Below are 15,355 nucleotides of genomic sequence, written 5' to 3' on the forward strand. Positions count from 1 at the left end.
ATACTCTATTTCTCTTATATTTAAAAGATATAAATCGACTAAGTATTATATTTAATAATATAAGGAAAAGAATTTCTAGTAATAAGTACTTCGAAATAGTTAAATAATAATAGGGGTATATATTTATAAAGCTTATTAATAATACGAAGTTAATTAATTACCTAACGGAAAGTAAGCTTAGAAAATTATATTAGAAATTCGGGTACCCGTTAATTACGAAGCTATATAACTTCTTAAAGTAATTAGGTAATAATAATATCGAAATAGGGGCGCTAGAGTAGTTAATAAAAGTATATTATTAATACTAAATAAATACGTAGAACCCACGTAAATTTAAGTTTAAATTACGTAATAAGCTTAATTTTAATCAAGAAATCGTCGTTAATATTTTCTATTTAAATAGTTAGCTAGTACTATATATAATCGATATAGTTATATCTTTCTAAGTAGGGTAATTCCTCCGGGATTTATAAATAAAAATAGTATAAGTAGCCCTATAAAAAAGCTAGATCGATATATATTAGGGACCGCTAGATAATATTAGAACCGACGCTAGTATTAGCTTTAAGTTAGTAAAATTTAGGAATAATATAACGGCCTACGATATATAGCTAAAAGTCGTACTTATTAAAGCGTATTATAATATTAGAAAAGTAAAGAGGGTATATTAGTAATTAAAAAGGGCGTTTAGAATTATTAAAAAAGAAAATCCGGATTCTACTAATAACGAATATTTCTAAATAGTACTTAAATACTATAATAATACTATAGGGCCTAACGGATTTATATTAATACTATTAATATTTAGAGTATATTTAAAAACGACCTTAGCCTTGCTACTATTCCTAAGTATAAGCTAACGAGCCTAAGTAATTAAAAAAGTAATATAAGTACTATACGAGGTAAATATAAAAAGGTAAGTTAATAAAATAATTACTACGCGCAATAGGCCCGATATAGGGGATAATCTAAATATACTACTAAATTTAAATATACGAGTATAATATAAAATTATTTAATAATAGGCTAGGCTATATAAATTAATTTTTATTAATAAGCGCTCTTATATAGTTATAAAAGATCGTAACTAGCTATTTAAAATATTAATTACAGTAATTAAACCGTGCTATATAAATCCTAACGAAGTAATTTCTAATTTATAAAAAAGAAAAGAGCTAAAGGAAACTATATAACCCGTAATAAAGGTATAGGAAATTATCCTTAACGAAATTATCGTAGTAATATTAATAAATAACGAAGAAAAGGAAATTACTAAAAGGGTATTAATATTACTAATAAGACGTTATAAAAGACTACGATAGTAAGCCCTAACGTAGTAATTTATTATTAATAACGAGGTAATTAATACCTTTTATATAATAAAAAAAAAAGCCGATTTCGAGCTAGTAGTTAAACTACGTAAAAAAGGCGTAATTATAATTATTAAAAAGCTATATAAGGGATTAGATCTTATTAAAATAAATACTCTTCGTAATCGAGGGGTCTATTAATTTATCCTATATAACTTAGAAAAATATATAAACTTCTATATATTTAAATTACGAATAGTTCGTAAGATTAAAAAGAAAGGAATACCCTAGCTATATAAGAAGTCTAAATACGTAATTTAGGAGTATAATAACGTTAAAAAAGTAACGCTATTTATATAATCGCTTATTATATAGCGCTATAGCTAACGATTAATAATAGTACTAATAGTATTATTATAAAAAAAGGGATATGAGATTTAGAGCCGTAATATTACCTAGGCTTATACTTAATCGGCTATAGGGCTTATAAAAAAAATCCTAGCCTATTTACTAAAAAGAATAGCTAGTAAGTACTTAGAAAGTACGATTATTAAAATACTTAAGCTACTATATAGGCTCGTAAAATCGGGTACTTATTAATAAGCTACTTATTATAATTTTTATATTAATTAGTTATTAATAATTACTTTTACGTATAACCCGTACTTACTAATTATAAAGTACGAAAATAACTAATTTAGGATCGTTAGAATATAAACCGACGATATATTAAGCCTATTTAATATTAACTTTATAAAAAAAGAGAATAAGGAGCTTTAAAAAGCGGGCTTCGTAATAAAACTAAAAGAGGTCTTTATAATAAATACCCCCCTAGTATTTAATAATAGGATTTTTATAATTAAAAAAGAAACCGTCGTTTTTTAATAAAAAAGGTAAGGCGAAAAGATTAACCTCGTTAATCTAAACGTAATTAATATTAAAAAGTAGTATAAAACTAAGCTCGTATAAAGGGTATATATTATAAATATTTATTAACCCGAGGTAACTTTTAACTATATTAAAGTAATATAAGCTATAAATCTAACCGAACGAAACGTCGAGGTACTTAATAAGCGGCTTAAGTAGTAATAAACGAATTTCGATTAAGGTCTCGTTTACTACTTAATTAACTTTATAATTAATAAGCTCTACGTCTTCGTTAATAAGTTATTTATAAATAATAATAACCTTACTTTATAATTAAAGTATATTATTATCCTAGCTAACGAGAGTATAAATAAGAGCAAATTTATTATATATAGTAATATAATTTACTACTCGTTAACTAAAAATAAGTAGGTAATGAGAAGTATATTAGTATTAGAGGTCTATAGTATAGTTAATAGCGTTAACCTCTCTTATATAATTTTAATAATACTAAAAAAAATTATTAATTAAATTAGCGTTTTACTTATTCTAACGGTTATTTATACTAATTCTTATTTATTATATAAATACTTTATTAAATTAAGAACGACAAAAGAAAAGAGGCTTATAATTAATATTATAGCCCTTAAGTAATCGTATAAAAAGCACGAGATACTTAAAATCCGTTAAATTAATAATAAAAATAACCTTATAAATACTTTTATAAAAGTAGTACTAAATAAGGGATTAGAGTAATTCGTAAGTAGTAAAAAAGTTATTATATAAATAAAAAAATAAGTTATATAAAAAAAATAAAAAAAAGGGGAAAAAAAGACGACTTAGTAAACGGGCCCGAGGTCGAATTATACCTCTAACTATAATAATTAAATTAATAAAAAAAAAGAAAGTTAATATTAAATTAGAAGTCTAATTTAATTACGGTATATAGCTAACTACGTAAGGGCTAATTAGGGGCCCTATTTATAATTATCGTAACTAGCCTAACTTATAATTAGAACCTCCTTTTTATACTTACGTAAATATTTATATAGTTTAATTAATCTCTTTATTAACTACGGTTCGAACTAACTACTCTATAATAAGGATATTAATAATCTAATATAATACTTCGCGTCACCCCCGCTAGCCCTTGGCATCTAAGCACTACTCCTATAGCCTATACTCTTAAGAGAACGTAGACATAACGGCATATCCACCTTGGCAGACAAGCTTATTCGACCTCTTTAGCTTGGCCGGCAATGCCGTTTTTCTTCCTTTTTTCCTTCCATGTCAGAAATCTCATCCGTGTTCTTACAAGGTGCAGCGATCACATCACATCATGACATTACTGAAGGCAATGAATAGGAGTCAATCCATCGCCGCGCATCTCCTTGTGCTGTACAGTTTGTACTCAAGCACGTCAAAACAGTTTCCTTCTTTCCCTTCTCAAGGGCCCACATTTTGGTCTTGACGTCTGTTTCATCTCTCACTTTTCGTCGGATCAGCCCGCTATTTTTACTCGAGGACAGTGCGCCGGCTCCCATCATGTTGGTCTATCCATACTGGTATTATGTCTACATACAACAGTATTGGTTGGCCCTAGCGGCCAGTCACGGGAATTTCGACGGATATGAGGGGGATACAAACCCGGACAAGGGGCGGAAAAACTGATCAGATCTTTTGCCTCATGAACACCTTCCTCTCCAGTTTTCCCCTTTCTCCCCGAAGGATGTGTGACATCCCGAGTGCCACAGCCGTGTCTCACATGAAGAACAAGAGTACAAACTGATGAAAAAAAAAAAGCGAATTTCGGACAATGAGCCATAGTAAAGCTTCATCAGTGGTTTTCGCCGCGATACTCTACTTAATTGTCTGGCCACTGAAATAGTTGGAAGGTGACGAGTATCGATCACGATTTACTGGACTGATATGAAATAAGGTAGACCAATTAAGTATGTGATATCCAAGTGGTTTCTCCTGTCAATCTGTAGCTCCTACAGGAAGAGGGTAGAAGTTGTACCTAGCTCATGGTCAGACCGAGGCATCCAGACAAGACTTCATCAAGCCGCCCTGTATATCGGATCTACTCATAGCGTGACTTTGATGTCATGAACTTTGGCTGGGTCCCATTATTTATGACACGTCAGTACCGGAGCACTTAACGGACGATGACTTCCCGCAATGCCCACCTTTGGGATGTTGCTTCTGATGGAACCGTTACTGGAACCTGCACTACCCTCGTGGCAACGAGGTATTACAGGAGGATTTGCCCCATCTAGACTTCATGTTTACGATGTGTTTCGTTTCTTTCGGAGTCGCCCCTCATGCGGGCCATTTGTTGCACCTTATTTTACCAAAGTGAGAATTGACGTAACAACCAAGATATGGCCAAGAACATCCCCCCGACGGAGCAATCCGCCGGGGCCGTACCGTGTATTACGTATCAGGGAAAACTGGGTATAATGCGCTCCATACCTAACTACTAACTAAAATAGTAGTTAACTAACTCGACCATTATCTCCCTTTTATTAACAGTTCCTAACCTTCTGCCGCCCGCCTATAGGGTAAGCTTTACCTACTTTAATACGTATAAAACATCTTAATACTAGCCTATATAAGTAGCTAGGTTTAGTATAATCTCTTTTTTTTTATAAGTATTATTATTACTTAGGGGGTCTTATAAAAGCTATTTAAAACACCGGCTTATTACCCTAACCCTATATACCTCTAGCTTATTTATTATAACTATTATAATTAAATCGACGTTAATATATTAAATTTTAATATTTATATTAGCCTAGCTATTTATAATATTTATAATATTACTTAGCTAAATTTCGTATTATTAAAAAGTATTTTATTACTTTTTAAGCGTACTTACGTTAGTTACGATAGCTATAGCGTCGAGCTAGCTAAAAAGGGTACTTAGTTTAAGAGGGGTAGACTTATTAATAAGTATTTTTAAAATAGGTTCTTATTAAAATAGTATTTTAACTAGCTAACCTCTTAACTAGTTATCTAAGTAATAGTTTATATATTAATAAGTTTATTTAATAGATTTATTTAGTAAATCTATTTAGTAGATTTATTTAGTTTAAATAGAAAGTAGCTTTAAGTAATATTAAAAATGATAAAGATAAAAAGAATTTTTACGAGCTTTAATAAGAAGAGTAGTAAATATTAGCTTATTTAGCCCTTTTTTTAAAAAAAAACCTTTACGTCGCTATTAAAGTTCAGAACCTTTACGGTTAAGGAAGGCTATTTCTAATTATTATAGCTAATTATTATAACTAATTATTATAACCGACCTCTATTATTAACCTTTCTAATTAGCGCTACTATATAATAAAAAAAGTAGCTTATTTATCCCGAATTAAATAGTAGTTTTTATATTAAAATTACTATATTATATTAAGCGCATACTTAAAATATATTATACGTATTATATAATTAAAAAGTATATTATATTATATAATTTCCTTTAAAAGCGTAATCTTATTAAGGTCGATCTTTTATACTTATAAAGCTAGAAAAAAACCACTACATGGCTAAGAATATAAACGCAAATATTTTAGCTTCTTTCTATACAAATTCACTCCCTTCAGAGCTATGAAAAATATATATTAGCTAAAGAGATCGAATTAAGGTAATGCAAGGCTAGAAGCATTAAGAGCCGCATCTTTAGAATTGGTTCGATTTTCGTAAAAGATTAAAACCGAGCATGGTCTAGAGGCTAGGTACCTGCTGCGAGACAGAAGATTCGTCTAATTCCAGGCTAGTACTGAACGGGCTGCTGTCACTACGTTCTATGCTATAGAAGCTTAAGATCTTCTTCTCGTGGCATCGGTAGTGAATTCTCTTACTTACTAGACTGTCCTACTTCAGGGCTTTAAGATCTGCTTTTTAGTCGATAATTATTAAAAACACCCTCTCTTATACCTTATTATTATATAAAAGTCCAGCGGTAGCTAAGTAGCGTAAACACGTATATATAAGTTATAAATATTAGATTAGAAGTTTAATTTAACCGTAGTATATAGCCGACTGCGCAGGGGCTAATTAAGGGCCCTATTTATAATTATCGTAGCTAGCCTAACCTATAGTTAGAACCTCCTTTTTATACTTACTACGTAAATATTTATATAATTTAATTAATCTCTTTATTAACTATAGTTCGAACTAACTACTTTATAATAAGGATACTAATACTAATTAGTAGTTAAATTCTATTATTATAAATTAATAAGGTATCTCGCTACGTAAAAAAGATAACTTTTTAATACCGCACGGGATAAGAGATTCGTACTAATTAACCTTATAAAAGTAAATAAAAAAGAAAGCGATTTTCGAATACCGTACGGAATTAAGTAATTATAGCTTTTTATTATTTACGAAAGGTCGACGTTTATTATGTTAAACTATATTAAGTAACGGAACTACTTAAGTAACTAGCCTTTTACTATTACCCTAAGTAGCTTTTTTACTAAATGACTTTTCTATAGCCGGCCTGTAATTAGAAATTAACTAGTTAAATTAGTAAAAGAAAATACTTATATAACGACTACTTACCTAATTAATTAGCGTAACGAACGAGCTTAATAATATAATATAAAAAAGAACTATATAATTAAAAAAGGGGATTTTTAAACGTAAATATTTTTATTTAGCAGTAAAAGTAACCCTATAGGAGTTATTAAACTAAAAGATCTATAGTATATAAAAAAGTCTATTACTACGAGGATCTTATAAGTACGACCTTAAGCCCGCGATCTAAATAACCTCTTTATAACTCTCTTAATTACCCCCCGGGTATTACTTAAGAATATAATATAAGGGACGGTTTAATAAGAGAGGAGGGGATTTAGAGGTCTTAATAATATTAAGTTAAGAGTATTATAGATCTTAAAAATTAATTTAAAAAGAAAGTAGCTATTTTAAAATAGTCCTACGACCTCTTATTAAAGTTATTATTAACTTAAAAAAGGGCTAAAAAAACGAGGATTTAAGGGGGAAAAAAAAGAATCTTTTAAAGGGCCGCTTAAAGGCTTTTTTTTATATTAACTCTCGGTACGAAATTATTAATTTCGAAAAGTTAACTAAATAATAAAAAGGATTATTAATAAGCGATAATTACTTAATTATAATTAAGCTACGAAAAAGACTACTTAAAAAATATAAAATAGGGTACTAAGAGGCTATAAAAAATAAAATCTCTAAAATATCTAACCTTATTATATATAAGTAATAAGTAAGTATTTTTAATAAGTCCTTAAAATATACGATTTTATAAGAAAGAGGGCTTAACTTCGTTAATTATATTTAATAACTTATATAGTTCTTAATAGCTTATATAGCTTTTTTACGAGCTACTCAGTATTTATTTTCGACTATTTTTATAAAATACTACCCTAAAAGAGGTAAGTTAAAAAAAGAAGCTATTTAAAAATTATAAAGAGCACGAGGCTTAAGAAGCTAGAAATATATAAAATAATGGAAATTAGTAACTAGTAAAGATCCTAAGACTAATTACTATATCTTCTTATAATAATATAAACGTTTACTACTATTATTATAAAAAGGAACTACTAAAACCTACCTTTTTATACTAAATAAAAAAGAGGATCTTAGTAAGTATAATAACTAGCGATCTAAAAAGGTAGTAATAATTATTAAAAATAATAAAAACGAGAGTAATAACGAGATAGCGAGAGGAAGCGGGAATTTTTTAAACCTTAATAAATTCGTTAGGTAATAAAAGTACGGATTTATTATAACTAGCGCGCGGATTAAATATATCCTTATTAAAATTAAATACATTAGTAATTATTAATATAGGTATAAGCTAGAGTACGACCCTTAGTAAGTTAGGGTAAAAAGAAAGAGGATAAAACCCGATCCTAAATAGAATCCTAATCCTTTATAAATAGGTAAATATTAACCCGGACTATTAGGGGACGTAAATATATAGAATCGCGGATTAGTCTAACAATAAGTAAATTAATATAGTATTAATCTTTTTAACTAAGGTTTATAAAAAAAAGGGGCTATAGGGGTAACCCCTATTTTATAAAATCGTAAACGACCTTAATTATTAACTAGATAAATAGTTCGCGAGCGTAAGCTTAAGAATTATAAAAGTAGTTAATAAATTTTTTTATAAGCGAGGGGTATTATTAGCATAATTATAATCGTAAGAGCTATATAAAATACTAATAGCGATAATTATAAAAAGGGAATTTGTATTATAGAACTAGGTATAGGTTAATAGAGCGTATAATTGCTTTAACGAATTTAAAAAAAGGGTAAATAACTTAAATTTCTTCTTTATAATTACTAACGGAAATCTATTATTATAAAAAAATATACTAAGGTAAAATATAGTATTAGAAATATAATAATTAATAATTCTACTTATTTCGATTTATAACTTATTACTATTACTAATACGAAATTCGGTACCGATTAGCTAATAAAAAAGGAAGTAAACGACCTGAAATTATTAATAATATATAGCGACGTAGGGATTATATATAAAAACTAAAAATTTAGTAATAAATACGAGGTAATTTATAAACCTTAAAAAGATCTTCTTAAAAGAGAAATTATACTTTAGGGGGAAGTATAAGGTTTTATAAAAAACCCTAACGATGTTTTACGATTATTATAAAAAAGTCGGAATTAGGGAATATTAGTACTATTTAGTAATTAATATCGTACTTATAAGTAAAGCCTTTAATTATTATTACGAAGTGGTACGTAATCTTAATTAAAACGACTTTTTTAATATAATTAACGTAATCCGAAGCCGTTTCGAAACCTATAATAAGAACCTAGAGCTCTTATTTAAGCTATAAGCGATTTTTTTTATATTTATAGCTAAGATAATAGAGGGTAAATTACGAGTAAAGATCTTTAAAGAGCTTATTAATTAAATTAATAAGCTAGCAAAAACCTAGTTAAATAAGGGGATAAATAAGTAAAAAGTTAGATATCTTTATATTATAGTTTAGTATATATTAAAAATAAAAATAACCTTATATTAAGTACCCGAAGACTACGAAACGCTCTACTCGAAGCTAAAATTTAGCTTTAATATTAAAACGAAAATACTATACTAAACTTACCTCTAAGTATATAACGGCCCTTATTAATAATATTAAGTCGATCGAACGTATAATAAAAAAAGAAAAGAGGCTAGATATAGTAATTACTAATAAGGAGGCCTAGATTCGTTAAATAAGTAAAGATTTAACTTACGGGTAGGGTAATAAAAAAAGTAATACTATATTTATAAAAAGGATAGATATTAGTTAAGTAATTATTTTAAAAAAGAGCGTACTAAATCGTATAAATAATATAAAAAGTCGAGGGTAGTAAATAATAAAACTAGCCCTCGTTAGTTTAATTAATTCTTTATTATATATAAAAGAAGATCTGGGAGTACGGAACTTAGTAATAGTAGCTAAAGTAGCGGTTTAAAATATATACCCCTATAAGAGATTTAGAAAATAAGGAAGATCTTACCCCCTATACTAACGAATTAGATTATAATAAAATTAATAATATTAACTACTTTTTTTTTACCTTATTAGCCTTTAGAAAATATACGAAACTAAATAAATAGAGGGTAGTAAAAGCTCTTAATAAGTAAGCTTTTATTTACGGATAGTAAAAGAAAGTCCTTTAAATAATAAATATAGAAGCGGTTAAAAGGGTAAATCTAATAAAGCTAAAGCCTATTCTCTTAATAATTAAAAAGAAGACGCTATTTCTCTTAATATTTAAAAAAAAGGAACATAATACTAAGTATATTTAGGGGTAGCTAGAGGGGTCCTTTTTATATTACCTAGATCCCTCGAATATTAAGCTTATATAAGTATTCTATATAAGTAAAAAGTACGGCCTAGACGATTTTTATAAAATTATTTTAAATACTAAGGTATTATAATAGTTAACTAAAAAAAAAAGGGTAATTCTAAGCGCTATAGAAAATCGTATTAATAATACTTAATACGTCGATAGTAAGTATTACGAGGATTAGTTTCGGCTTAGGTAAGGAAATCGTCGCCCTAAGTATAATAAAAGTAAAAACGCACTTCAAAACGATAACTTTTTATATTTTACTTATTAATACCCCATTTCTCTTATATTTAAAAAATATAAATCGACTTAGTATTATATTTAATAATACGAAGAATAGAATTTCTAATAATAAGTACTTCGAAATAGTTAAACGATAATAGGGGTATACGTTTATAAAGCTTATTAATAATACAAAGTTAATTAATTACTTAACGGAAAGTAAGTTTAAAAAACTATATTAAAAATTCGAGTACCCGTTAGTTACGAGGCTATATAACCTCTTAAAGTAATTAAGTAATAATAATATCGAAATAGGGGCGCTAGAATAGTTAACGAAAGTATATTATTAATACTAAATAAATACGCAGAGCCTATGCAAATTTAAATTTAAATTACGTAATAAGCTTAACTTTAATTAGGAAATCGTCGTCGATATTTTTTATTTAAATAGTCGGCTAGTACTATATATAATCAACGTAGCTATATCTTTCTAAATAGGGTAATTCCTCTAGGATTTATAAGTAAAAATAGTATAAGTAGCCCTATAAAAAAGCTAGATCGATATATACTAAGGACCGCTAAATAGTATTAAAACCGACGCTAATACTAGCTTTAAGTTAATAGAATTTAAAGATAATATAACGGCTTATAATATATAGCTAAAAGTCGTACTTATTAAAGCGTATTATAATATTAAAAAAGTAAAGAGGGTATATTAGTAATTAAAAATAGCGTTTAGAATTATTAAAGAGGAAAATCTAGATTTTACTAATAACGAATGCCTCTAGATAGTATTTAAATATTATAACGATACTATAGGGCCTAACGGACTTATACTAACGCTATTAGTATTTAGAGTATATTTAAGAACGACCTTAGCCTCGCTACCGTCGCTAGGTATAAGCTAACGAGCCTAAGTAATTAAAAAAGTAATACGGGTACTGCGCGAGGTAAGTATAAAAAAGTAAATTAATAAGGTAATTATTACGTACAATAGGCCCAATATAAGGGATAATCTAAATATATTACTAAATTCGGATATATAAGTATAGCACGAAATTACTTAATAATAGGCTAGGCTATATAAGTTAATTTTTATTAACGAGCGCTTTTATATAGTTACGAGAGATCGTAACTAGCTATTTAAAATATTAATTATAATAATTAAACCGTACTATATAAATCCTAATAAAGTAATTTCTAACTTATAAAAAAAAGAAGAGCTAAGGGAAACTATATAACCCGTAGTAGAGGTATAAGAAATTATCCTTAACAAAATCGTCGTAATAATACTAATAAACGATAAGAAAGAAGAAATTACTAAAAGGGTATTAATACTACCGGCGAGACGTTATAAAAAACTACGATAGTAAGCCCTAACGTAGTAATTTATTACTAACGACGAGGTAATTAATACTTTTTATATAATAAAAAAGAAAGCCGATTTCGAGCTAGCGGTTAAATTACGTAAAGAAGGCGTAATTATAACTATTAAAAAGCTATATAAAGAATTAGATCTTATTAAAATAAACACTTTTTATAATCGAGGGGTCTATCGATTTATCTTATACAACTTAGAAAAACATATAAACCTCTGCATATTTAAATTATAAATAGTTCGTAAGATTAAAAAGAAAGGAACACCCTAGCTATATAAGAAGTTTAAATACGTAATTTAGAAGTACGGCGATATTAAAAAAGTAACGCTACTTATATAATTACTTATTATATAGCGCTATAGCTAACGATTAATAATAGTATTAATAGTATTATTATAAAAAAAAAGGATACGAGATTTAGAGCCGTAATATTACCTAGGCCTATACTTAATCAGCTATAGGGCTTATAAGGAAAATCCTAGCTTATTTACTAAAGGAAATAGCTAATAAGTACTTAGAAAGTATAATTATTAAAGTACTTAAGCTACTATATAAGCTCGCAGAATCGGGTACTTATTAATAAGCTACTTATTACGATTTTTATATTAATTAACTATTAATAATTACCTTTATATATAACCCGTATTTACTAGTTACGGAGTATAAAAGTAACTAATTTAGGATTATTAGAATATAAACCGATAATATATTAGGCCTATTTAATATTAATTTTATAAAAAAGGAGAATAAGGAGCTTTAAAAAGCGGGCTTCGTAGCGAAGCTAAAAGAGGTCCTTATAATAAATACCCCTTTAATATTTAATAGCGGGATTTTTATAATTAAAAAGAAAACCGTCGTTTTTTAATAAAAGGGGTAGGGCGAGAAGATTAACCTCGTTAATCTAAACGTAATTAATATTAAAAAGTAGTATAAGGCTAAGCTCGTACGAAGGGTATATATTATAAATATTTATTAGCCCGAGGTAATATTTAACTATACTAAAGTAGTATAAATTATAAATCTAACCGAACGGGACGTCGAGGTACTTAATAAGCGGCTTAAGTAGTAATAAACGAATTTCGATTAAGGTCTCGTTTACTACTTAATTAACTTTATAATTAATAAGCTCTATATTTTCGTTAATAAGTTATTTATAAATAATAACGACCTTATTTCGTAATTAGGGTATATTATTATTTTAATTAACGAGAGTATAAGCGAGAGCGAATTTATTATATATAATAATATAATTTATTACTTATTAACTAAAAATAAGTAAATAACGAGAAGTATATTAGCGTTAAAAGTTTATAATATAATTAACGGCGTTAACCTCTTTTACGTAATTTTAATAACGCTAAAGAAGATTACCGATCGAATTAGCCTTTTACTTATTTTAATAGTTATTTATACCGATTCTTACTCGCTATATAAATACCTTATTAAATTAAGAACGACGAAGGAAAAGAGGCTTATAATCGATATTATAGCCTTTAGGTAATTATATAAAAAGCGCAAAATACTTAAGATCCGTTAGATTAATAATAAAAATAACCTCGTAAACGCTTTTATAAAAGTAATATTAAATAAGGGATTAAAGTAATTTATAAGTAATAAAAAAGCTATTATATAAATAAAAGGATAGGTTATATAAAAAGAGTAAAAAAAAGGGAGAAAGAGAGATAACTTAGTAAACGGGCCCGAGGTCGAATTATACTTTTAACTATAATAATTAAATTAATAAAAAAAAAAGAAAGTTAGTATTAAATTAGAAGTCTAATTTAACTACGGTATATAGCTAATTACGCAGGGGCTAATTAGGGGCCCTATTTATAATTATCGTAGCTAGCCTAACTTATAGTTAGAACCTCCTTTTTATACTTACTACGTAAATATTTATATAGTTTAATTGATCTCTTCGTTAACTACGGTTCGAACTAACTACCCTATAATAGGGATACTAATAGTAAGTATACTAATATATCGTATATAAACCATTACTGGATACGGCTTGGTGTTATCTAAAGCCCTCAACTCAAATTTGAAGCCTTTGGAGACTCCAAAATCAGGTTCGCAGTCTGCTCCTACGCTCATCATCAGTCTGCAAGATCCTGTCACTGGGTGGAGGAACAATAATGATGTTATAATCAGTTACATATGACGCTGCAAACCACAGCAAGAATCAGGTGAAGAAGCATTCCATGTCTTCTCCTCCCTATTTAATGCCCAAGGCTCGACACGAGTGCCGTCCAGATACTCCATCCACTCCCGAAGAGAGCTTCCGTTGCTACAACAACTTTGCTTCAGTGAACATGCTTCCCTCGAGAGACGCATCATGGAAGAATAGGAATGGCCTTGTATCAAATTATAGGAGCTCTATACCAAATCGATCTCCCTGTGGCACTATATGGTGATGTGCAGTCAGCCAAGGCAACGCCTTTCTCCGTGCCACTGGAGCTGTTAGAAAGAGGGTTCTAAAGATCAGTGTCAAGAGCACCATAAATATCCGGACTCTATCTCGTCCACTTCGCTTTCACATCTCGAGCCCAGGAGTAATCTTGAACCTGGTACCTGTGACTTCTAATCACTGGCGTGCGATCTTCTATAATTCTTCCCTCCCCCCTAAACACGCGTGAGTCGCGACCATGTTGTAAGTCTCTCGGTAATAGCCACAACACAGCTTAGATCCTCCCCTCCGCACCATAAAAAAGTCATGTGCCTGACATCGTCACAAAGGACGAGGAAAGCTGAAGAAAACTTCTACCGTGAAGAAGCAGAAATTGCGGGTTTTGGTGCCGGCGGCGATGCAGACACAAAGCAATCGCGAGATTAGAACCTTACTTGACTTAAGGAACTAGATTATCCCGCCCTCGGCTGCCGACCCATATAAGATCCTGTACTACGCCTCAATGATGGTACGATATCGGCAGTGGCGCTTCTGTCTTTCATGACGCCACTGGTGGATGCTCAGTTCGCGGAGGGTTCGTTGTACTGCCTGTGAACCTGTGTCCGATCCTCAAATGTGGATGACGTGGAGTTTGTCCACCAACTACATAATTAGCTCTAGTACCTTTCCATCCTCTCAAGTATATTCCTCAGTGTAGTAGTAAGTGGTAAAGAGAGGCTTTGAGGAGTGTCAGGTGAACTTTGAATCAGGTGTGCCTATCTCTTGGCTGTTAGTAGGAAGCCTGCTTTAGTAGTCAGCAGCGACCTGAGTCACAGCTTGCATGTGCACAACCAATGGTACCAAAGCCACCGGAGACTGATGGAGTCCTGATACTTTTCAAGTACCTGAGATGCCTCACTGGCAATCTTCGAATATATTGGTCTCTGGCGCCTGCTGCTTCGTCAAGAATCTTTGTTGACAGTTTCCGGCATGCTTGAATAAAGCACCTACTTTCTGTGTGTTCTCCGTCATCTCGAAGGTCTACTTTTCCTGCGCACAGGTGTTCCATTGTTTATCCCATTGTTTATCAACCACCCTCCGTCACCGGGCATCTTACAACCATGTACATGATAGGTTTACTTCCACTTTTGTCACACTATTCTTCAGTCACATCCTAGAGGCACCTCGCTTCATTTGAAAAGAAACATCTCACTAATCAAGTTGGGGCAGCACGGCAGAGTAACATCGTCAAATCCGTGATATCATTCAAACGCTTATATCTAACCAAAACCTCCTCCAGCCCAAAGACAAGTTTTTCTTTTCACCACACA

At 29.8% G+C, this 15,355-nt stretch overlaps 1 protein-coding gene across 1 annotated transcript; it reads left to right on the forward strand.

Annotated features, from left to right (window-relative positions):
• Positions 1-3,516: 3,516 nt before the first annotated feature.
• CLUP02_10395 (uncharacterized protein) lies at positions 3,517-14,639 on the forward strand (the record flags this gene model as incomplete). The annotated part of the gene is made up of 10 exons (XM_049289371.1): positions 3,517-3,641; positions 3,707-3,769; positions 3,834-3,955; positions 13,666-13,759; positions 13,815-13,995; positions 14,060-14,097; positions 14,184-14,230; positions 14,375-14,430; positions 14,497-14,553; positions 14,610-14,639. 10 exons carry the CDS (start codon positions 3,517-3,519, stop codon positions 14,637-14,639), a joined length of 813 nt encoding a protein of 270 aa, XP_049146516.1.
• Between the last annotated feature and the right edge of the window lie 716 nt (positions 14,640-15,355).

The sequence above is a fragment of the Colletotrichum lupini genome, chromosome 5 (assembly GCF_023278565.1).
Source record: "Colletotrichum lupini chromosome 5, complete sequence".
Lineage (NCBI taxonomy): Eukaryota > Fungi > Ascomycota > Sordariomycetes > Glomerellales > Glomerellaceae > Colletotrichum > Colletotrichum lupini.